Source organism: Harpia harpyja, chromosome 9, assembly GCF_026419915.1.
Source record: "Harpia harpyja isolate bHarHar1 chromosome 9, bHarHar1 primary haplotype, whole genome shotgun sequence".
NCBI lineage: Eukaryota > Metazoa > Chordata > Aves > Accipitriformes > Accipitridae > Harpia > Harpia harpyja.
Genome location: NC_068948.1, coordinates 2,510,640 through 2,536,616, shown reverse-complemented (window position 1 = coordinate 2,536,616; position 25,977 = coordinate 2,510,640). Strand labels below are relative to the sequence as shown.

Below are 25,977 nucleotides of genomic sequence, written 5' to 3'. Positions count from 1 at the left end.
AAAACGTGTGTGTTATCCCAGGGATGATGATGGTTACAACTTTACATGCTTGTCTAAAAGTGAACTGCTGAAGAGAGATGGGGGGGGGGGGGGGGGGCGTGTGTCATGGGTGGAAGGGGGATGACAGAAGACCTGGAGCACTGCATCTACGCTGCATTTCTGGGCCTGGCTATGCTAGCTCGGGGGCCAAAATCTGCTAGTACTTCAGTATGAAGCAGCTGCGCCCAGAGAAAGATCGAGGCCAGAAACATTTAGAATATTGGATAAGCGTGAGAAATTTTTGGTCTGTAAAGCTCAGAGCTGTCTCTTTATTAGCACGTAATTTAACATGATTTGTATCCTTAATATCACACAGACTGAATCCTCTCTCACCCTTTGGTTTGTTAGGTCGGGTTCATTACTTTATTTTCCTTGGACGGAAACCTTCCCCAGTTATCAACCAGTGAACAAACATATTTAGACATAAGACTGAGCATTGTTTGTCCTTTCCTTTCAATCTGAAATCTAATTTCCAGCCACAGTAAAAACAATAAAACTGATGTTTGCTTTTTCCCCTTTTTTTTCTCCAGTGATAAATATGATGTATTTTGAATTTTATCTGTAGATCTAAAATATTCCATTGGAAGCATTTGAAAGATAGCATAGCTTTTACTGCACAACTGGCTCCTGGTCAAGTGGTTTAAGCTATATGCATGAATAGAAACTTTTGTTGTTTATAGTAAGTACATCCATAGCTCATGTACTTTGTTACTTACGTTTAGAGCTAAGTATAATTTCTCAGATTTTAACTATTTCAGATTGGTTCTCAGTACAGAACTTTTTCCCCTCTGTTTTAAGTTTTCAATGAATCTGGCACAACAAAAACTAAAACTGCAATTCTACCTACTGCTAAATTATCTTAGAATCTAATATTTCATCAACATAATGTCTACACATTTTCTCAGCTATTTATTAAGATATAAATCCTATCCACAGTGCCATATGTTTGTCTTAACATACACGAATACATTTTTACCCTGTGTTTTGTGTAACTACAGTAACAGCAGTGCTTGGCAGCAGGGTGTTTGGGTTTGTTTTTGTTTTGTTTTTTTTTTTTTTTTTCTTAAGTGCCATCAATATTCCACCATAATTTTTATCCTGAAGGTAGTCTGTTGAGAGTCAAATAGATGGGGGTGTTTTGAACTTTCCATTTCTCTCTTAATCCTTCTCATGGAATTTTTGTTTCTCCTTGCATCCTCTTTCCTCTCAGATTCTTTAGATAGATGTTTAAAATGTGTATTAGCACTGAGATGCACTTTTCCTGCATGACATGCGTAAACATTTTCAGATTCATTCTTGTGTCATTATTATAGTTTTGTTCAGATGGAGTATTTCACATGCACCTTCACCCCCTTCAGTACAGAGCTGTTTTGTTGTTTGCAGTGTCTAAGTACTTGGAGACTTTCTTTGTTAGTAACATGTTAAGAAATTTCAGACAGGTTTTTCCAATGTCAACTGAATTTTTTTAATTTCATCTTTGCCTTCATGAAGACCAGCAGTTGTTACTTGTCTGAAGTAGTGGTGTTCATCAGTAGCAATGTTAATAAGCTCTCTCATGTGTAGTTTTGCTCGTTATTGAAAAATACGAAGGGCTGCACAACCTCAGGTGTAGCTTTATTCCTTCACAACACAGCATCATGTACTGCACAAGCAAAGTGACAGTGCTGCTCTGTTTCTGTCCGTAGCTGCTATGTTCTGGTCTCTTGCTCGTTAGAGACCCTGAAAAGTCCAAAGGGAACTGTATAACGTAACCATTTCCCTGTGCCCTAATGCATGAGAAATTCATTTATGAATGTCAGCGACTGTAGCTATGTTTTATGTAATGAGATCTGCAATGGTTTAAAGACACGCATCAATCTATATGGAGCTGGCTCGTACTCTCAAAGGAGCTCTTTGTAAATAAAGCTGTAATAGGTCTAGGACTGGCCTGTGTGGGTCTCTGAAAAGACTGCAGTAAATGTCACCAGCAGTTTGGTTCAAAATGACGGGAGGTTTTTACAGTGGTAGGAATTAGCACTGTAACAATTTTCGAACCAAGTGAAGAAATATCAAAGGTTGTCAAAGGTTCAAATTATAGTATTTCAATTGTAAATGTTACTTACGACTAACCTTATCTGACCAAAAAGAAGTTGAATTTTTTTTCCTTGAGTTGCCACTTGACATTTTGGATCATGTTAATACAATATTCAGCAAAAAATCTGGTGTGAACCCAGCAATCCAGCAGGTCATTAGCCAGAACAATGCTGGTATTTGCCCCTGCTTTTCAGAAGATGCACAGGATTTCAAAAGGGAAGAACAGTTGAAAAATCTGCAGATCAGGTGCAGCTTGAAGGGGCAAACCAGGAGTGTGTTTGTTTTGAAGTGACCAACGCTACAGCTGAATTCACCATTCACTTCGGGTCTGCTCCCCAGTAGTGTAGAGAAGCAAAGTGTTGGATCGTTGAACCCTAATAATAAAAATTTGGGGATTGCAGGCAGAGGAGGATCATCCCTGGACAATGCAAAAGTTTGCTTCTCCAGAACTACTGGCGAGACAGACTTGAGCGTGATCTGCACACAGCAAATGTGCAGGCACAAGCTGCTGTGCGTTCGCTGTACAGGGTGGGACAAGATTTCATAGTCTTCTTCACCTCATTATTTCCATCTGTGTATCTGGACACTCAGGCAATTAAATTAACCCCCAATCACTCACATATAGGATGTTGTTATGAAAATGGTTAGAAATTTTCATTTCCATGTATTTTGAAGATTAAATTTTTCACAAAGCATACACTCTCAAGCTATTAGAAAAGTTTGCCTCTTCACTGCTTGCCTGCTAGATTCTGTCTACTATCATTTAAACTTTAAAGTCTAGTTATTAACTATTACCGCTTTTTTTATAACACTGGCTAATCGTGCTCTGTGATGTCCAGTCATTTATTATTTATCTCAAATGCTAGGATGGATAGTTACTAAAGATTTTTTTAATCTGACTTGTTAAAAGGGAAAGAAATTTTTAAATTATTCTTTTCCATTGCCATTTCGTTACTTATCTCCTCTGTGGCTTATTTACTACACAGTGGGTTTCTCTGTGCTTTGTGTGATCTAATTTCTAAGTCACATATGCGGGGAAGAAGCGGTACGCACATCGGTAGGTAAATAGAAGCAAACTATCAGAGGGAATACTTGGTAAGATATAAATCTCCTGCACCCCTGGGGAGTCTGTTTTACCCCTTTCTTCTTTCCTGTGCTTGTATCTTCTTGCTATGGCAAATGCTTAAGTACCACTAACTACCTCCTTCTCCTTAAATCCCATTTCCCCCCTTCTCCCCAAAATGCATCAGTAAGTGTGAAACTTGGGTTTAATGGAGGTTGTGAAATAACTTTTGTAGTATGCAGTTTGAGGTCCTTGCACTTTGACTGTTGTGATTACAGCAAGATAGAACCAAAGATTTTTCTAGAGGAAAATGGTGGTACCAGGAGGAGAATGGGTTTCTGAGAACACCTTGGTGTTTGGAAAGAAATGATAAATATAGGAGGAAATATTTCCAGAATTCCCGTATTAATGTGAATTCAGGGCCCAAGTCTGCCAGTGTTACTCAGCTGGAGAAATTTAGTAAGTGTAAGTAGTCTCACTGGTTGGTACACTGCAGCAAGGTCATTCAGGGTGCCTGTCTTAATGATCTTGTTTTGCTGAAGTCTAACATGTTGAATTTTTCAGAAAAAAAAGTAGCATGTTCTATATTAGATATGAAAAAAAATGCTTTTTATGAGCATATGCTATATGGAATCTTTATATTAATAGCATCTTGGCATTTTACATTCCCAAGGCAGTCTCAGAAACCATGCGAGGGCTGCAAATCTGGTTTATAAGTGCTGTAATTTGTGTCAGGACCAGATTTGATCAAGTCCAAATGTGTTGGGTTTTTTTCTAAAATGCTGAATCCATTTTAAGCCTTTATGCATCTCTATGAGAATGGCCAGCCATATAGAGTCAGACTCAGACTGTACAATGTAAAGTTATTGTGTGAATAAAAATGTAAGTCAAAATAATTCATGCATTAATGGGCTGGAAGGAGGAATAACTTTTACTGACACTTCTTTAAACTGCTTTAGTAACATTTTACGAATTGCTTTCAAACTGAGCTCACTGTGGTCCTGCCTTCATGCTTACCTCTTAGCAGCCTTCAGGATAACATTATCAGGTTGTCACTTTTATTGCTGCATGACTTTTGATTTATGGTTTGGCCATCAAAGTTGCCAAAAGATGATGATTTTATATACAAGAGTATTCTGTGGATTCAGCTTTCTTTGTTCAGCAATTTCCTCTGTGCACTCCAATAGCCTTAGTTTCCTAAGAATTAAAAATTTTGTTACCAGACATTTGTACTTCCCACGGACTAGAAAGAAGAAAGTTTCAAGTTGGTCAGGGAAAAGATTGTCAGCAGCCTGGGGAACATTCCTGCAACACGCTAGTGTTAGACGCTTTGATAATTCCTTTCTGATGTTGTGAGAAAACCACATTTTAAATGTCTTTGCTTTCAAAACTTGTGTTTTGATTGTAAAAATAAGTAATTTTAACCTTCTAAAAGCAAGATTTTATGCCGCTCTGGTGGGCTTTAGTTCTAGTTTCTAATTGTGTGGCCACACACATGCACAGTGCCTGGTTTGGGGTGTGATTTTTTTTTTTTTTTTTACCCCCCCTCTTCTTCCCCCTTCATTGATGCAAACTTTTCAGTGTGTGGGTAGAACATTAGTCAAGTTGAACTTAATGCATACAAGTATTACTGAACAAAAATATGTGCTTCTAGCATTTATTTTAGGTTATATGCTAGTTTTACATTATCCCAGCTGGGTATTAAACTGAGTTACAGAACTGGCAGTATGTTGGGGAAAACCAGATGTGTACTCTAAGAAAACAATAGTTTTGGGTCCAGAGTTTTCATTGAAGTCTGCTTCAAATTCACACTCCATATTCCTCTCCCTTTTCTCACAAAAAAAAATTGAGAGTTGTTCAAAAATGCATTTTAAAAAATCCAAATGATGATCGGAAAGTTTAACATGTATGCAAATGCTATCTGGATATGGCTTCAGAAAGTAAAGACCTTTGGCTGGCCTGGAGGCTCAGCTGGTAGCAAAATGTATTGCCGTATGGGAGACCCTGATTTAAGTTCAACCACAGGCCATTAATGTCTGGAAGCTCCACATAGGTGAAACTTTCAGCTCTACAGCAAAGTAGTAGAGGATTCGGAGACTGTCTTACCGATGGATGGCTCCTGTAATTACATCCCAAAGTTATCGTCTGCCATGGATTTCACCGAAGTGGAAAATGAACACAAATGGTAAACGAATGGGCGAAGAAATGACAGTGCGGGCGGATAAGTGCACAAAACCTTGGAGAACCACCGAGGCTGGTGCTCGTGAAGGGTAAAATTGCCCTGACAATAGACATATGGTTGAAGTTTAATTCACAGGGGAGAACAGGCACTCAACTACTGTGCCAATTGTTTTCCACCCCCAAAGCAAAGAGACTTTAATGATTTATAGCAGAACAGGGTGTATGTGTTACCTAATGTGTTTAGAATGACTTGATACAGTTTTCTAAGCAATGCAGGAAGTGAAGGGGATAAACAACCACTTCTTCTTCTTCTGTGTTCAGAATTTAAACAGCAGAGTTTTGGTTATCTTCTGTAATATTAGTTTCTCTGAAAATGCTTTCCCATGCAGAACTTCATGCTGTAGGCCAATACATGCAAGCAAAAAATAGATTTTGAAAATCACTACCAGAAAAATGATTTTACTTGTGTTCTCAAAGTGGAATGTAACTGGCAATTCACATTTTTGAGAATTTGTATATTTCTTAAATGTCAGGTTACTGGCTTCAACTTGAGAAAAGTAAATAAGGGAGGAAACTAACTCAGTAACCAGGAATTCATTTGCAAAATTGGGAAAGTATCATCTGCAGTACCATAACATGTAGTACACGACTTAGTCAAACAAACTGACACTCTGTTAGGATTCATTTTCATTTTATGACTTTAAATTAGAAAAAGCATGTTTGCATCATTGCAAAGGCTGGTGTGAAAGAAGCACCAATTCCCAAGCTCTTCTCCAGGGTATTAGAAACATTTGTCCACTTAGTGCATTGACTAAAGGGAAAGCACATGTGTAAGTTACATTACTGAGCAGGCTTCTGATGGAGAAGCTAAGTAGAAACCATACAGCTTCACATGGAGAGAAGTATATATAACTGATGTCTTATCTGTGAACTTTGATGGAAATCAGAAGATGATGATTTGTGTTAGTCTAACGTTATTAAATTTGTCAAAAAGATTATAGTTTTAAAAATGACAGTGGGTATATGTAAGAACATCCACTTTAATGAAAGAAATCAATCATTTTTCCTAATTGCTTTTGTTTGAGAACTATTGTCTGAAAATGTTTTTGACATGAAACATAAGATTTTCTGAGGTGGAGCATGATATATAGCTTATAATATACATCTGCTTTTAGTTTTGGTCATCACTGGAACACACTGAGCAGTTTACAGTGACGCTATCTTTTTCAGTGCGAATAATTTAAATGAAGTAGATAAAGCTTCTATTATTTTGGATTCTTTTTACATGAACTTTACTACTAGATAAAAGCCAAGATTAGAGATACAGTTGGGTATTTTAATTGTCTTCCTACCGATATCCTGTAACCTTTTGTATGAGTACTTTGAGAAGCCCAGGTGTTCTTGTCATATGTTTTTCATTCTAAACCCCAGCCATTTCATATGTTTCTTTCTACACTAAATTCTGGAGTACATATTCCCTTTACAAAGGTATATACCTTACTATAATATGAATTGAACTCCTTATGTTTGCGTACCTTACAGCTATCTGTCATTTCTGTCTATCTTGAGGTTTGGGTGGAAAAGCAAAACCAAAGACAACAGGCACTTTGAAGTTCTGAATTCCTTTCCTGTCTATGCAAATCAGAGAGCATCTTCCCTTAGGTCGTGGGTGTGTTAAGGGGAAAACCCTGAGTGTTTGAATCTGCTCTTTAACTTCTGTCAAGTTTACACTTTTTCTTATCCTTCCTGGGATTTTTTCTTGAATTATGCCCACAGTGTTATTTTTTGTGCAAGAAGGAAACTTATTAATGTGATTCAGGTAATTCTCAGGAGTACTGCTTTCTTATTTAAGTATGTTTTAATTGACAAGTACTGGCTTATAACTTTCTCCAACTTCTGATTTATAGTTCAGGCACAGTTACAGTTAACTCCTCACCGTGGTTGTTCCTACCATTCTGCTTTTCTTTTGAAGCCATTATGTCCTTCTGATACTGATTGATATAAATTGAGCTGATGACATCATTTCATAATTAAAGTGCAGGCGGTAGTATAGTCATTTTCTTTTCCTTAGGACTTTTCCTGAACACTGCAATACTAGAACTCTTCTGTTCCTCTGTGTATAAAAGGCTCATGCTGTCGTCGCATGTGCTTTTTTTTCCCCATCCATATTTCTCCAACTTAATAGGATCCTGCAGTGTACGGTAGGAGCAGTGTTTTGTTACCCTAGCAACAAGAGCCAAACTTTCAGATGTTATTTTGCTAGTATTTAAAAAAAAAAATCACTGCCAGTTATGATGTAAACATTTGCAGTTCCCCCCAAATGTCTTTTCTTTTCAGAATCAAAGTAAAGTCACCGTTTCAAGGGGAAACTGATAAATTGTTTTAGACGTTTTTAAGCAAAATAACAGATGTGTGTGATTCTGGTAGATCCTCAGTGATCTGGTCTTACTATTTTTAAGTGGCATATTTACTGCTAGCCTCATTGGAGGAGATGTACCCTCTCATCAGCACTAAGAGTCCAAATTCTAGTTTTAAGTTATTTATGAAAAGATTGAATACTACTTCTGCTGAAATTGCCTGAAGACTTTAGCAGAATTTCATAGTAAATGCTGAAAGTACTTCAGCATTTATCTTGACCTTTTGTTTTAAGCACAACTAATCCCATCAGGAATTTGAGACTGGAGGATGAGACCAGCAGGGTGACATTTAAAGCCATGTTTGCGTTTATTAGACTAGCAGGGACTTGTCACATAAAAATGTAAAGGAAGACAGTCCTTTAGGACTGACTTATCCTCTCCCTCTTGGCTAGGTTATGTCACAACAAAAAATTTCCCACCAGCCAGATGCTGTGTGAGTCACCATTTGTTATTCACTTGAATAACCTTTATCAGTGCTGGTCAGTCGAAGGGAGTCTGGGTCACTCATGTATGACTTGTTTCTTGAGCTTTTGCACTCAGCAGCTACAGCTTAGTAAGATTTCTTTGACACTGTAGTATTTTTCTCTCAACTATCCAGCCATTTCTTAATAGCACTCAGTTGTACATTGAATAAAACCCAAAAATAACATTCTGTTGGAAAAAAAACATTTAAGCCAAGGGCTTCTTTAGTATTGCTCAAAATAGTGAATTATCGTAGAGAGATTTAATTGTCCAGTCTTGAAAAATCTTTCTTGTGGAAGTAGTTCCATCAATTTTACCGTACTTACTGCTAACAATAAGCCATTTCATCACAAAATGTTGCAATTGTGTAGATTTGAATAATATTTACTGTTCTTAGATTAACTCAAAAGACTTTGCAAGCTATAACAAAATGTCAAAGCCTGAGCTGAGCTGAAATGCTTAATTATATATTTCTGTCTTTTTTTCTTTCTCGCCAAATGGTGATTGGGACATACGAAATAACTTTTGATGGGTTGATTACCTGGCAGTCACAACTCCATATGCGTGCATGTAGCTCGTATGATGTAAAACGTTGGCTTACCAGAAAAGAGATTCAGAAAAGATAGTGATTAACCAGAGCCTTGCCTTCAGAGAAGGTGGGCACGAAATACTGAAACTACTTAATTTAGGGAACTCTGGCAGGTGCAGGTACATCAAACTACCTTTTGTGTAACAACTGAAATTAAATTGTAGGTTGCTGTTTGGGAAGTGCAACATCTGAAAAGAGCTGTCAGTTAACCACAAAGTTGTTTTGAGAAGTTTCCCTTGGTGGGCGATTTACTAAGAGTATCTTCATACAAAAGATGAGTCAGATGTACGATAGAGATTTCCTTACAAGCCTCATACTTCCAAATAGCCTCTTTAATTTGATACAGTGAATTTAGATGAAGTAACTCTTCTTTCCGTGACCAAGTAATTTTTACTGAAATTACATCTGCAGTTGAACTGCCAATAAATTATAATTAAGTTTTGCACATGTGCTAGTTTAAACTGTATTTTCGGTGGAAGTCTGTGTTTTGTTTTGGTGTATTTTACATCATTTTATAGGGCCTGAGCCCACCTCTACTTGAAGTCAAAGGAAGGACCCCACTTGGCTTCCATGGGATGTGACCCCAAAGCATCTTGAGACAATACCTCTTTCGTGGCTTTGTCATCCGCTGATGCTGGTAGATACATTACTGTCCGTCTGCTTGCGATACTGAGTTAAAATAAAATACTGCTGATGTAAATGTGGACTACTTACATATAGGATTTCATATAATCTCATTAGTAATTAGCTTTGCGTCCCTTTCAGCCAGCATAATAGTTTTAATTACACTGATTACCCTTTTGTGCTCAATACCAACCACTCCTGAAAGGGACCCCCAGCTTGCCATGTAAGAGTAGTACGTGTGTTGATGCAGTGAAAGTGTGAGATACTTTTAACAACTGCACCTTTGTCTTTAGGTGTTCACTTCAATTTAGGCAGGATGCATTTAACCCAGAGGGAGATTGTGAGCCTCGAGGGTTTTTCGTACATTATGTGTTCTTAAATACTGCATGCAGAAAAAAAATGGGTCAGATTGCTTATTTTAGTTGGACTGTGCTTAGGAAAGGGTCAGAGAGACAGTGGTGGTGAGAGCAGGTGCTTTTTTAAAAGAAAAGACAACATGAACTGTATTAATTTTCTGTGCCTTATGTTTCCCCCATTTATTTACCACATTAGATGTGAACACTTTTCAAAGATGCCAGAATATTTCTTTGTAAATTTATTTATTGATTTATTATTAAAAACAAACCAACCCAAACAAAAATAAACAAACAAACAAAAGCTTGTACAGGGGATGTTAATAAAAATCATGGACCTCCGCCACGCTTTCGCCTTCAAAACTTCACGCACTTCTGTGCATCTCATTTTTCTTTGCTCAGGGCCTATTACAGCATTTCACTGGTGGCTGCTGCTCTCCATAAACCCATAGTGCTGGAAAGTCTTGGTGACTTTACTGAATAGAGTTAGTCTTCAGAGGCAGAGGCTTGCTCCTGGGGCTCGCTGAGCCTTGCTCTCCTTGGGGATCACTGAAATGGAGATCTTAGGAAGCAAGGTGGTGTGTTGTGAGAGGGCTTTTGAAGATACAGATGGTTTAAATACGCTGAGCCACAATTTGCCATCACTTATCTGGCTCAATCCAACCACAGTAGCCAGAAAGACGGACATTTTTGTGAAGTTTGTTTAAGAAACCACAATAACTGCAGTTTGTGTTCATGCATTTCTCCAGGTTTTGTACAGGCGCGCTAGGGGAATCTCAGAGTAGACATTACTGAATAGATCTGTGCTGTGGTATATACTAAAAGTAAAAGCAGATGAGATGGTTTATTATTTGTTATGCAAGGAAATAATACCGCTGATAAAAACGTACTCTGGAATTATTCTTTTCATTTTTCCACACTCGCTAGAGCTGAAATCAGTTTCACTTTTCATGCCTTTTAGTTTGGGGAATTTAAAGGAGGTGCTCTCAGTTATATGACTCTGTAGGGGTGTTAGTTAATGAAGTTTTGACAGATTTAAGGTCACATTTTGCATGGTTCAATTCAGCACACTTAGAAATACACAGCAGGGAGAGTTCCTCTCTCTGTGAACTGCTATATATTAGACTTTTATATATGCTGAATTTATTTTTGTATTGGCACATTTTATGTAGGAAATAAATAGCAAATTTAGGTACAGGTTGTTGTTGGAGTAAGGAATGACTCTAGGTAAAGCTTTATGAACTAGATCATTAACTTCAGAATGATAACCTAATCTTTAAGAGCAGTGGTTCCTTTTTATATTGTTTCCAGTTACCTTACATCAAACATACTTTTATTTAAAAAGAAACATATTGGGACATTAATGGGAATATATTACCTTAACATTACCAAAGCTCTTGCAGCGTAATTTTCTCCAAAACTCTCGTCATACAACAGTGCTATATTTGAGGACAGGTGAGTGGAGCAATTTGATTTGGGGTGATGCAGACTGCCAACAGGATACATGATTTGAGGACTCTGACTTTGGTAGTTGCTGCGTTACTGCTGGGTCTCTCAGATTGCCCCCCCCCCCCCCCCCCCCCCCCTCTTTTCTTCTCTGCATAGCCCAGTCCATACCTGGCATCTTGCTCGAGTGGAAAGAGGAGATCATAGCCGAGTCTTTTCTTTGGCATCAGTTGTCTAGGCACAGACATTACGAGGAGTGTGTTTTTAATTCAATAAATATGGCCAGTTTAGAGGAAGTGTTTAGAAGGTCATTAGTAAAGAATTAACACATTAGTGTACTTAATGTGACTCAGCATTATTTTATTAAAAATGGGCTTGTTTTTGTCCGCTTGATTGACAGTATACTTATTTGCTTTATATTTCCAACATGCTGTTCTGATCATGTAAAAATGTAGCCCTGTAGCAAATGATTGAAGCCAGTATTAAATTTATTCAGAAGAATTTAGTTGATATATTGCAAAAAGTAATTTTAATCCTTCCAATTTGTATTTTCTGGTGTTTTCCCACAAATATATTTGACTAATGCTATTCAGTATTTTAATCAAAGATATGAAAGAAAATGAATAATTAGTGATATGTAAATGGCAGTGTAATGAAAGTAACAAGTCATTTTTACACTCTGACCTAGATTACTAGATATGATTGACTCAACCTGCCTTTTAATAAAGCTAGATACAGAATAATATATTTTTCTAAGAACAAATATTCCAGAATTATTTTTTTTTACTGGTGACCATTTGGTGGCCTGCCTGATAGGATAAAATATTGTCTTTCACCTCCCAAACCTTTTCCTGCAGGGACTAATGAGAAGACACAGAAGATGGTATGGTATGTTAGATGCTCCATGCTATTCTGTCAATTGAAATATTTAAAATAAAGATGGAATGGCCTCTAAAAGAGATGTTGTACTTCAAAAAGCAGCTGTGGTTTTCATGGAGATTGCTTTGCATAAGGGTCTTTAATTTATGCCATTTAAGACAAACTAGGCAATGATCAGCCCTTCGTAACAGTAAAATAGAAAAACCTGTGAATTTCTGGAAACTCTATGGTGGCTGGATATGAAACACGTTATTGGAGTACTTGTTATGGCCTGGAGGCTTTTTTCTCTTGTGGTGATGCTGGTAATAATGAAATGACAATCAGAACAAGTTCAGCTTGAAAAATAAGAAATTAATATATGTAATTATTTTGGAAAAAATGTGAGTGGTATATATTTTGGCTTTTTCCTTTACTTTAGTGTGATCTTAGTAGTTTGAAGTCAGACATAGAGCAGCCATAAAAATGCACCTTAAAAAGAAGAGTGGCCTCATATTTTGGAGGCTTCTGCTTAAAAAAGCATTGCCAATAAATGATCTAAAGGGCGGGTTACATCTTCCATGTGTTTACTTGCACCTCTGTATGCTTCTCATCACTAGTTACTGAGAGAGAAAAGCTGCAGATATTCTCTGGAACACTGTGAGCCATCTGTCTTCCTTATCTTTTTGGAGGAGGAACTTCCAGTCTTTTATTGCTGTTAATATTTTGAGAAGTTTGGAAGATAAAACTTAGTCCTTAAAACTGTCTTGTAATTCTATCAAAATACTTACTGCTTAATTTTAAATACAGCGTAGAAAGTATGCAGCAGTATGTAGTGATCCTCGGTCCATATTGTCAGCTGTGTATTTGTTCTGAAGAATTACAAATTGAATGTGAATTTATTTCTCCGGAAAGATAACACATCATCAGGCTATATGCATTCTTGCTTTATATACATATGGGATAGATAAATACAGCGCAAGGATTACAGTGGTTTTCAATGAATACTGCTTAATCTTAGCATGAAGAGGACTGCTGCTTTGAGAACAGTTAGGTCAGTCTGTCCTTCGCTGCCACTCCTTTTTGTCACGTTAATACTTCAGTTTTATTGGAACTGGATTGTAAAAATCACCAAAATAACTTTGTATCAGCTACCATCACATATGAGCTTTTCACTACACTTGACCTTGGTTAAATTGAACCGATGGCTTAAAGAGGAAGGAGCGTAAAGTAGATCATGTTACCGATTTTCCTTTATACTTCAGTATTCTCCATACTGGACTTGTTTCCTAGTGTTGGGTCTTGCTCTGCTTCATCAAGTGAAATTAAGAACTACAAAAGACAATCTTATGGAAGAAGATCATGGTTTTTTTTTTTTTCCTACAGCTCCATTCTTTTGGCATTCTGCATTGCCTGTTCCAGATTCCGTAGTAAATGCCAAGGTGACGGAGACCTTGATTAGTCTAAGCCTCTGATGGTTTCAAGGAACTCATTAATTTCTGATACTAAGAAGTTTTGAGTTCTGCACCTACATATGTAGTCTAGTTGCCCCAGGTAAACTCATCTGTAAGCCTGTAAATCCACTAAATAGATGTTTTGTTGGCACGAAACAGAGTGGATGTTTTTAGTCTTAAGACTCCATGAAGAAAAAGTAAAGACTGAAAGGAATCAGCTAGAGGGAGTTATCTTTTTTAAGTGAACATGTTTGTCAGCAGAGCTTCTTATCATTTGAAGGAGCCGTGTTTGCTGTTTGAATGTATTCATGCAGTTTTGCCATCAATGATGAATGACAGTGTAGGAAGGTGATAGGCAGGCATTTTCTTAATTTTTGGATTGTAGGAATCATCTAAACTCATGACCATCCTTCCACGTTCGGGCCCAAACTGTCCTTTTTGTCAATGTTTTAGCTAGAGCGTGTCACTGAAATTTTTCCTTTTTCCTGTGCACAACTCATTTCTTCTGTGCAACATTTGCTGAAATGGTTACTTGCAGGCTATAAGTGTTACAGGATTTTCAGATGTGAACCTTCTATAAACAATCACTCTTTCAGTGATTCAAAACCTCATTTTTTTAAAGAAACGTCATCTTTTATTGCATTCCTGCAGTAGAAATGGGAAGAAATGATGGAAAAAAGACACCAAAATCCCAATGTGTCTTGGTTTTGAGCTTTTTATAGGTAGGCAAACATATGTGCTTGCCTAGATTAATAAAAAAAGCTCACAACAACAGTAGCAAGAATGTGTTTTAGAAGGCTCAATCTGGCAAGGACCAGACTGAGGAATTGGCTTTTTTGGTAAACAAACTTCAGCTGTCCCAAAACAGTTACCTATTTTTGAAGGTTGGGGTCTAGAGAAAAGGTTTAAGTTATGGGCTTCTAGAAGAATAATTCTCTGTGATAAGTAAAATCAGCAGATGATGTGATATGAATTGAACCATGGTTGGAAACTATGCTTGAATAATTTTGGAAGAAACTGAAGGAAAACCTATTACATTTTAATTTTTATTTTATTTTATTTTATTTCCTGCCCTGGCAGTTGAATGTTAAATGGGAACTATTAGTTATGGGCTAAAATGGTCTTTAAATGGAAAGGAAGGGAGCAGAGAAAGTAGCTGGTTTTCATTATTAATACTAATTTTATTATTACGTTTTCTATGGCAAGCATCTCACTGAAGAAGGGATGAAAAATAGAAAGCCATGACCTTCAGGCTTAATAGCTTGCACATCCCAAATCATCAAGACTTTGAAGAGAGAACGATAAGAGGAAAAAAGGTGGAGATGGGAGGGAAAAAACCCAAAGAGAAAGGGAAGGATTCAGGTCAGTGGGATAGCACTGCAAGGGTCTGTGCTTCTGCTACAATTCTGATCAGAAAGCCTGGGTTTGTGTTAATATTGCTATAAGGAGGGACAGAGGATGTACGTACGGGCATAATATGCTTTGAGTGGGTAGGAGGGAGCTGTCTGTCCCTTTGCTCATTTTATCGAATCCGTCAGTTCTTGTATCTCTCATTGGAAGCTTATAGAGCTTTAAGGAAAGTAAATGTTTGGTCAAAGAGACTGTGGTTCTGTATTCACGAACAATGCCAAGAGTTCACACTTCATTTTAAAAATCCGAACAAAATACTTTTCCTTCTGGTATTTCTAGGACCATTTAAAATCAAAACTAATAGAAATGCATTTATATATGTGTCTGAAAGTGTTAGGGAACATTTTCTTATTCTGAAACGTGATGGGAATAGTGAGAGAAGGGGCTCTTTCATGCTTGCTTTTTAATTTAGGCAAGTCGTCTTCACCAGGGTCACCATGTAATGTGGTAATCTTTGAGGCAGCAAGGTTTGGGACATGGAGGCTTGCAAAGATTGGGCCAGATCACAAAATGTGCTTGAGAGCATTGGTAGCTTCAAAGCATTCTCTAAGACATACATCTCAAAGATATTCTCAAATATCTTACAGACATTTCCTAAAGTATTCTGATTTTTTTCTTGATACACATTTTTCACTAGGTTTTCTATTTGGGGAAAAGCATGTATCTGTGGTTGTAACTGCAAGCTGAAAGAACAGAAGAATTTAGCGAGCTGCTCTGTTCCAGCTGTGCAATTGCTTATGCTTGCAGTGGAAATAATTGTGCAATGTAAAGAGTGGGCTCTGGCTCTGCGAGAGCTAAAGATCCTGTCACTGTCAAGACAAATTTTTACTGCTGACAGCAAGCAATAATAGATGACCAAATGTACTTTTTCTAAATACTCCACTGAATTATTTAAAAAAAAAAACAACAACATTTTTTGGTCTGCTTGTTAATTGTAAAGGCACTCTTATTTTAGGATCGTTTTCAGCCTTGACTTGAACTCTCACTAGCCTGAGTTAGCTTGAGCAGCGTTCCATGTTAGATACTTCTGTGCTTTTGTGCCTAAGTGAAAGGGAAAGGTGACTTCGAGAGTCTTGTTCTGTGTGTGTTAAGAGCATGAATTAATCCATTTTGTTAGAGTGAAGGTTATTATTTTTCAGTTTAACCATATTCTGTTACCTGTTTTGGACCAGTAAGGCAGGATGTTAGAGAAGCCCAGTGGAATTGGGAAGAGAAATTCATTTTCAGGGTGGATTGTTTATTTTTTTGGTAACAATTCCTCTACTTTAAGGTCAAGGGCAGGTAAGAATTACAAAGTTAAAGTGTTGGTTTGGAAGTCAAGTAAGCAGCCAAAGAAAAGCCATATATTTGCACCTGCCCCATTTGCAAAAAGCTCTGCTACCCAGCTCTTCCATAAATCCCACGTTACGTAAAGCCGTTGATCCCTTCATGTCTTTAATTTTTGCAGCCTCGCTATAGTTTCATATAAAACTTGTGACACTTAAGAAACAGAACAGAACTCTTAGGTGAGGCTGATTGAAATTATAGGGCTGAAGTTAAATCCTGTTTTTATCTAGGGAAGCATGGTCATACTGATTAGAAAGTCTGTTTAAGCCACTTGAATCCACTCTATGGACTCTATCCTTTATTATGTTTGTTTGTATCCGTCTTTCTATCAACATGTATTTTGAGAAAATTTCTTCCCCTGTGACCTTTCTCCCCTATGTTAAAGGAAATGGGGATATCTGTTTTTATAAGAGACTGTGAATACTGTGGAGGAAAAAGATTTTGCAAATGCAAGCAAAAGCCAAGGACCATAACCAAACTTGCCACTTTATTTGCCTGAGTTGGGCTCTTTCTGAACAAAATATTTATCAATAATGCTGTTTGTCAGAAGTAGAAAGGGTGACATCAGTCATAGTTCTTCAGTTAGCACATTTTTAAGCAAAGACAGAAATATAATAAATTTATCAGTCTTCAGTAATGCCTAGAGGAAATGTAATTTATTACTGTTTTTTAATGTCAGTTCAGTTGGATTTTCCTATCTGGATACACCTGAGATTCATGATAAATTGTGTTATCTTATGAATAACGTGATTAGTTAAGTGATATCTTTAGTAAGCTGCAGTAAGTAAGTAGCTCTCTGGCTCAGCAGATTAAACACAAGGTACTATGCCATTGAGTCTACAGAAACAGCTTTATTTCCAAATCCCTTAATAAAAAAAAAAAAAAAGAAAAAAAGGGTGGGTGGTAAAGATAAAGATGGCAATTCTCCCCTTCTACTCTCATCCATTTGTATCTTAATTTCAGAAGCTGTACAGTAATTCAAATAGAAACTGCAAAATAATAATTTTGTTCAGGGTAAACCCTGCAGATATTAAGAAGAGCTTGTTGCTCATTCCTTCATTTAAAGTTCAGTCAGATGGTTTAATTTAAGACTGGGACCTTTTCCCTGTTCTTGCTTTTATTCTCATTTGTTCAGTGACTGATTATATAGCCAGTTATGCCACAATAACAAGCTAGGCAATATTTAATGAAATCTAAGATGGTTATTAATGTTAGCATGTATGAAGTGGAAAACATGAAGAAGTCTTTTTTAGCATTAGATTGTTCTTTTAGTTTTCAAAGTCCAGACAGATTTTTTTTTTTTAAAGTGATTTTAAACACGTATTAAGTAGACTGTGCATGAGGGACGAATGGATAAAGAGAAGCCTAAAGAAGCAAAATGGTTCTTAGTTTTGAAAAATGGCCTTTTCCTGGCTTCCGAGCATCCTAACATGTTTTCTAGCTATAGGGAAAAATATAAAGGCAGTAATTGGTAGCAAGTAAACATACCAGTGCAACATACAGTTTAGAGCCAATCACCTGGTTTGCAAAACCCAAATAGTTTGGCATAATGCTAGTGGAAATGAATCTGCCTTTAATAATCTTCCATTATTGAATACTGAAGCCTGGAGTCCTTGGGATCTGCACCAACAGGACGTGACAAAGAGGAAAACCTATACTAACTGTGATTTTTATAATGTTTGATGTCTTATCTCTCCAATTTATCAATCTGATTTTTTCAAACTATGCAACTGGAAACCAAGCGCAGTGTATGTAGCTATCACTGCTATAGTCGTGAATTGGGATTGGAGTATTTTTAAGCTTAATTGAGTTGGTTTTAATCTGGCTAGTTGCGGGGAATGGAGCAGCAGCAGTCAATCTGTGACCTTGTCAATGGAAATTCATAAATACCTGGGTTTGTCAGCCCCTGCTGATGTTGGCATGTTGTCCTTTTTACCTCTGTGGAAACTAGCTCAGCTTCTTCATTACATCCTATAAAAATGCTTCCCACTTCTTTGTGAATGAAATCTTAATTATAAATACTTTATCAAGCAGGAAGAGACAATAGGAAAAGTACATAACCATTCACATGAAACCAATAGGGAAGTGTAAAAAGCAAAAAGTATTTTATGCAAGTATTGCCTTTTTTTTTTTTTTTTTTTTTTTTGGTAGGCAGTATAGTAAAGGCAGATTATCACTAGGAATCTAAAGGTTTGGTATAAGATAACATATACCAGAGTTATTTGGTCTTCTCCAGAGTGTCTACTATAAAAGGGAGTTCTTTTGAAGTGCACTGGAAGGCATGCAGTTGAGAACATACAATGAAACAGGGAAGCCGGTACTGTTCTAAGTTTTAGGCTTTGTTGTAAAACAGCTTGTATGTGAGAATGATGGGCTTGTTCAGTTGCTCGCAGTCATTCTGAAGTTTGTAGTTCTGAAATAAATGAGAAAAAATACATTTAAGACCTGCAGGTAATCAATAGGATAGGCTGTGATGTGGTTCTGGCAGTATGTATCGTATAGTTCCAAAACAAATACTGTAGGACAAGAGAATTTTGCTTACTCCTGTAAAAACAAAATGTAGCATCCTTCTGCAGTTTGATGCTGACTGTATCTCAGAACACCCAAGATCCCTATAAAATCCTGACAACACCCCTGAAGGTCATTTATGGAGGTCACCTCTTTTTACCTCCCACACTCCCTAGAGAAATTCTGGTCTACCCACTCCTTCATGGCCACCCACCCGCAGATCAGCTGAGAAATCATACTTTAAGAAAAACCTTTGTTAAGAATGTTATTTTTGTTCTTTGTTCTCTTTCCTTCGTTTGAAAGATGTCTTTTGTTCGCTGCGGTTCAAATACCATAGTTTAAAAATACATCATTTGCGGCATATAGAAATTAAAACTGAATATGTGTATTTTAGCTGAATTTAAAAAATGAGACTGGGGACTTGTCATTGTTTACATACATGTATTTTATTCTGATTTGTGTTTCAAGAAGTAAATTAAAATTAGACTAATCACAGGAACATTTTTAGGCCAGCACTTTTAGCTGGATCAACTGTTCTTTGGTTTTTGAAGCCTATAGGGGACTTACAGTCTTCCCCAGTCAAATGCAGATGTGTTTAGAGTAAGCATTGATTAGCAGTGATTCTTAAATCTACACCTTCATATACGATAGGAATATAAACATTACTGTAATAAATTGTCAAAAGTTGAATGCCTTTGGCTGTGAGAGAGAGTATCTTGGATCTGTGTCTGTTTATATAACAGTGAAAGCATTACTCAGCGATACCGTTGTGTGCTATTGATGTTATCACACTCTTAGTGTAACCTGCGCAGTCTATCCCACTTAGTCTTTGCAATAATCATTAACAGAATTATGAATCTCATAAGGCAAAATGCGGCGAGCATCTAGTACGGGAATCTTTCCATATGCATACCATGCCTTCTCGGAAACGCAACTGTTACTGATAGACAAGTTTTCTTGTGTTTCTTTTTAATGGCCTTTGGTTTTGCATCTGTTTTAAGTTAGATGGTTCATAATGCATTTCTGATTGTGGTTGTTTACAAGCTGCTTTCTCCACTGCTTTCCCTGCAGGTGTTGCAGGGTGCTCAGCTGATAGCTGTTGCTTCTGCTGAGCCTGCGTCAGGGGGTGTTGATGGATCCCCGCTCCAAGGGAGTGATATCCAAGTCCAATATGTGCAGCTGACACCAGTGACAGACCACTCTGCGACTAATCAAGTATGTATATATATCTTTTTGCCATTTGAATGTACTTAACTTGATTGAAACATCTGTCAGATGAACTATATATCTATCCACAAATACTGCAGTCCCAATGAGTTTATGATCCTGTTTCCAAACCGTAAAAAAAAAAAAACCAGAAAAAAAACAACAAAAAAACTTCAGCTATAATAAGAAACATAATTTTGTTAAAGGTATAAATGGTCTCTGACTATTCCTGCTTCTATGTTCTTTCTCAGTGCCTCCAGAGAATAGTTATTTTGGTCATCATTGTTCTTCTGCATCCTTGAAGGCTGAGAGCCATGTTAAAGGACAGGGCAAAAAACTTGCTTGGAATCTATCCAAAAAGTATTTTTCAGACTGAGGTTTCTCTTAAAAATGTTAGTGCCTTTCTGACAGCAGTTTTCCAGTTATTTTGATCAGCAGCCTGGATTTCCCACAGGAGTCGCGATGTTAGCAATTGTAAGTAAACACTTGATCCTGTCAGTTACGATGGAGGCGTTATCTGTTTGGTGGTTTTTTTTCCCCCCCCCCCCTTTTTAAATCAGTTTGAACAGTCATGTACGTGGGTCTAGGAAAGGTTTCTCATCAGCTTGAAGCTGTGACTGGTGACAACACAAGAACGTTGACTTAAAACGTTTGTCAGAAGTTTTTCTGAAGATGGTTACATATTTTTCATGAACCCCACTGTAGTGGGCTGCTTTTCTAGAGAACGCCAAGTGGTTGTGAAAAATAAGCTGTTGCTTGCTAGCCAAAATAGAATGGTGTCCTTAGTAGCCAATATTAAAGTGGAGTTTTGTCTGATACATACCCAGTTTTGTAGAGAATTCTGATCTGGTTACAAACATTTGGATATTGAGTCTCTTGAGACAAAAAAAATATTGCATAAGAAGTCAAGGGAATAATCTTGTCCAAACTTGGCGTGCGTAAAACTCAAGTGCTTAGTGCTTCTTCTGTGGGCAAGGCAATTTGCAGATCAGTTTGATATATGAAGTTAGAGCACATTAGTTATCCCAGTGGCAAAGAGGGCCTCAGGCGAAAGATGGAGCTGCATCGCATGTTGCCAAAGTGCGATCTGCGCTGGCTGCTGCTGGTAGGGAGGCCAGAGCTCTAAACTCTTAGGTGCCCCAGTCCATGCTGGCTCCCCACCTGGATGCTACAAAGAGCTTTTCAGAAAAATTACGTTCCCTGCCAAAAAAGGTCAGACTGCCTGGTGTGCGAGTGTGCTGTGCTGTAAGATTACATTCTGCTTTTCTGTACACTGATCTTCCTGTGTAGATGAGCCCTTAATAGTTGTTTTTCCCTCTTTGCTAGATTTGTCTCTGCACTAACCTTCTCGGTATTTTATTCATAGTCACTTGTAATAGTACACTGGACAATAAGAGTGTTGCTACAGGGATCGTGCCTTATTTCTTATAAATCCTCAAGTACTGCTGGTCCCATGCAATTAATAAAGCATATAGGCATCAGGTAGTGAGAGGTGTTTCTCAGGCTGCTGTCCTCACTCTGAGCCTGGGAAATTCTCAAATTTACCTCCCCCAGGCTTCCTCTTAGGTCTGTTCCTCGTGCCTGTCCTCCCTTCTCAGCTAGCACCTCTGATGGGCAGGAGGTTCTGCAGTTCAGCTATAAACATCAGCATCCGTCTCCCACACGACTGGCAGCCACCAGAGGAGTTGCTTTTCTCTTCAGGGACACTTTGCACCGTGTTAGGTTTTAATATTGTGGTTAACCACAGAGATTTATACAAAGCTGAAGAGAAGCAGAAAAGGAATGTGAAATAAGAAGAGTATGAAAGGAAAAACAGACAAGACTAAAAATAAGTTTGCCATAAATATTTCCTCAGTTTACACAAACTAAAAACTAAGGATCTGTTAATGCATTGGAGAAACCAGCTTGGTATTTGCATTTCTCTGAGTTATATGGATAGTTCAGTAGCTTTTTTTGGCTAAAATTATGGAGTAGTCCTGCATCATCTTAGAAAGATCTCTTTTCTGAAGGGAAAAGTCTTATCAGAAGGGAAAACCCTCTCAGTGAGGCTGTAATGACACTTTCATCTGTTTTCATATGGTTCTTTGTCAGGGTACTGAGATGTTCTCAACGATTTTGTGTCTACTTATCAATCAAAGCTTATAAAAGTGGAGTTTATTATTGACCTGGGTTGGACGCTATGCCCTACACAAATTCTGTGTTTGAAACACCACAAGTGTGAATTTATTTAATGTCTGAAAACAAGATACCAGTTTTCTGACCTTTTTTCTTGAAAGCCATGCCTTTGGAAGCAATTGCACATGCAAAGCTGAAGGTAGGAGTGAGGCTATGTGAAAAGAACCCATTCTCTGACTTCAGCTGAAGCAGACAGCAATATGCACTTCAACTTAGTATTTTCAATGTATTCATGCACGATTTTCTATTTGCAAATTAGCTTTAGGCAGAAGTGTTAATAGCTAGGATTCTGACAGTTGCGTAGTGACCCTAAACCACATATGTAAACACAAACTATTAATATATGAACAGTGTTTTGCTGGTATAAAATTGCAAATGCACGTACAGAGGGAGGCATGGTTTGAAATCAGATGCATTTTGGGGATTTAGGTTTAGTTGGCTTGTTTTTGTGTCTCGATAGCATTCTTTCTTACAGCAGCTTGCAAAATTTAGAAATACGGACTGTGATGATGATGAATAATTGGATTAATTCTATGCTCAAATTCATATGCGGGTGGTAAATTTTGTTAGATTTGGAAAAAAACATGATTCCAAATCTAAAGGGTGCTTTTAATCCCTTTGGGCAGTTGTCGCCTTCTGGTCTGAATGTTGGATAAATATTCAGTGTTGCTGTTGTCGCTATTATTTGATAATTATATTATTTCAATACAGTTTTCCTCTAATGGGAAAGAAAACTTTGATGGTCATTTGGAAACTTACCTTCTATCAAATTTAGCAATCTGATGGAATTATTCACCACTTTAGCACTAATTTATTGAACATTTAAGTAAACACCAAATTACCTATAAAGTCGAACAGGAAAAAATCTTGTAGCTGTGTGCAGTTACTGGCAACAAGGCAGAGAGATGACGAGAAACAATTTGACAACAAAACCTTAATTTAGGAGGAATGTTTTATAATTTTGAACCTCCAGTATTTTCATTTGAATAAATAAGTTGCAACTGTATAGTAAGACCTAAAGGATGGGAAATCTAGCTGAGTTTCCACCCTTGTGTCTTTGTGGATCATATTGCAGATATTAGGCTGAGAACCTAAAGCAGGGCTTCAAGTGTGACTTTTTCATAACAGAAGTACTGTCACAGAAATAATTCTATAGCCAGGGTGTTACATAAAGTGTCTATTAGATGCATTTATGGAGGGAAAATCCATCAAGGGCAGATTTCTGGAATCTGTGGGAGTGTACAGGAAAATATCATTAAATGCTTGCCCTTTTCTTGTAGTTTATCTATGCTTGTGATACTGGCTGCTGTCAGGGGAAGGCTTATTGGGTGTGATGGACTTTATCCAAGTCAATACAGCTGTTCTTAAATGCTATTCATCTTACAGCTCTAAAGATGGAGCTTGTTTCATAATCTAGTTCTCCTTACTCCAACGAACTTGCCTAAAAGGACAGTTTGCTACAGGATCATCCTTTCACAGCATTGTCAGACTACTGGTAGGCAGTAATTTAATTTTTAAGGAGACTTCCTTTGAAAGCTTAAGTCAACTGTGTTTACTTTAAATTCTTTCACAGAGGACTGTTTTTGCTTGGAAAGCGAGTAGAATCAGGCTTGTAGGAAGAATTTTATTTGAGAAAAAAATTCACTATAGTAGTGCTAGTCTTATTTTACACAAAATAGAAAAAGACTGCCGTGGGTGAAGTCAGCAGTTTTAGACCGTATCCTGTACCATTTGGGGGGAAATTCCAAGCACAGGGCAAACAGGTTATTTTATTCTCCTTAATCTACAATAGTTCTGTCACTCCCAGACTTTGTACTGTTTTTTCTATGATCACCCTTGGTGGACTTTCCTTCTATAGCGCTGTTTAGCTCTGCCTTGTACCTCCGAGCTGTCAGTACGTACAGCATGCTGGGACAAGTCCTTCCACAGCTTCGGCGCATGTTCTGCCAGACACGGGTTTTATTTTGTTTCTTTTTAGAGCTGGTTCTTTTTTGGGAAGAGAGAGGAAATAATTGTTTTCTATTTGCTCTCTTCGTGCCACTCGTGATTTTATAGATCCTTATCATGATTTCATTATTTTAGCCTTCTCCTCCCAGCCTGAAGAGCATTAATCTACTTAGTCTTCATGTGAACTCTTTATGTTATTTTTGGTGCCTTTGTAAATGTATTCCCATTTCAACTCTCTCACAGGGCTGATAGCCATGCAGATTTTGCACTGGTATATACAAGAACTTTATATTAGTATAATATGTTCACGTTCCCTTGGCTATGCCAATGGAAGGCACCTTTGTATTGATTTACTGATTTCATGTTTCCTTTTGCAGGGCACTGACGCCCTTCAATCAGCTATCCAGCCAGAAATGCAGATAGAACACGGAGCAATCCAAATTCAGTAAGAGAATTATGAAAAGCTGTGTCAACTGAGATGTCAGCGAACCACAGTCAGAAGTTAAGTGCTGTAGTCTTCGTGCAACAACAGGAGAATGGAAATGCCTATTAGACTAACGGTCACACCTCGAACATCTCCTGCAAATAGCAGAGTTCTGATGATCTGGTTGTCCTCACCTGGAATAAATCAGACCCATTTACTTAAATTGGAGCTACATCACTGCATCAATTGAGTGTCTGGCCTTCAGAAAAAATAAATGGCCAGCCCTTAGGTACACTTAAAGAGGAAAAAAAATCTTTCAGAAAGAGAGAAAGAAATCTAATGAATCAAAACTGTGAGACTAAATTAATGTTTCATCCCGTTCATTTCTTCTGTGAAATACGCCATTTGAATGTCTGCAGATATCTTAGGAAGTGTATTGCTGCTTTGCAATACTTGCTTTACCACATATAGAAGATCAAGAGCTCAAATATTTTTCACTGTTTAAACTGCTTTTTTTATTTGCTATGGTGTTTATAACAAAAATGGAAAATATTTAAAAAAAGAAAAATCCCATAACTGCAAGTATTAGCCTTTTGCTGGTGTTTTCTGTTCAGTGTAATGAAAACTGTATTTGCAGAAGACTAACAATTTTGTTTGTACTGTTGCTTATCTACTTTTCTAGGGGAAAATGCTTTTAAATGCTGTAATTATGCATTTCTAATGAAAAATAAATGTGTATTTATGAATAGTGCAGCTCTAAGTTGCTCTCTGCCTTAGGAATGAATACGGTTTGACTGGACTGTGCTGTAAGAGTGTAGTTCTGGAGTTTTTGAAGACAGATGCTATCTGGCAAGCCCTGCTGTCAAACTGAGAAGTAAGATAAGTCTGTAAGGAAGATATGAATCTTAGATCATGTTGTTATCTAAATTTCCAGTGCAAGAAAAATGTGATAGTTAAGTTTTGAGTCTGCGAATCCTATTTTATACAATGAATTTATGAAGTAATTTTTTAAAAATATGAACAATTCTTCTGAGCACTTTCCTTTTTAGTTCCTCCTACCTCCTTTGTGGCAATACCTCAGTTTGGGATTCATCCATAAAAAGCTGGGCTGCAAAAATCTGATGCCTATGTTGTTATCCAACCTGCAACAGCAATGTGAAATCCTCTTTCCACTGAAACTTATGGGAAATTTGATAACGATTTCAAGAAAGCTACATTCTCATATTTGCTAAGCTTGAGTGGAAATGATACGTTTGCTGTAAACGTGATTATCTTAATGGTGCACGTTTTAGAAAGAGTTTCTTGCTATATGTTTATTGTCAATATCTGGCTCATAATGCATTTAATGTATTAATGAATGGGGCATAGGCACAAATTCTACATGGTTGAATTCAGGATAACTTTTTAATGAAAGGAAGAGTTAAG

The 25,977-nt window shown here is 37.4% G+C and overlaps 1 protein-coding gene across 3 annotated transcripts in view; it reads left to right on the top strand.

The window, feature by feature from the left end:
• BANP (BTG3 associated nuclear protein) overlaps positions 1 to 25,300 on the top strand; it is a 154,760-nt gene extending 129,460 nt beyond the window's left edge. For 2 of the 3 annotated variants that reach the window (XM_052796046.1, XM_052796045.1), the window contains exons 12-13: positions 19,872 to 20,015; positions 24,506 to 25,300. In XM_052796046.1, coding sequence (XP_052652006.1) covers positions 19,872 to 20,015; positions 24,506 to 24,577 — 216 coding nt within the window. In that variant the 3' untranslated portion in view covers positions 24,578 to 25,300. Of the gene's footprint in view, positions 1 to 19,871; positions 20,020 to 24,505 lie in introns of all 3 variants that reach the window. The other variant, XM_052796047.1, reaches the window with a different exon arrangement.
• Positions 25,301 to 25,977: the final 677 nt, after the last annotated feature.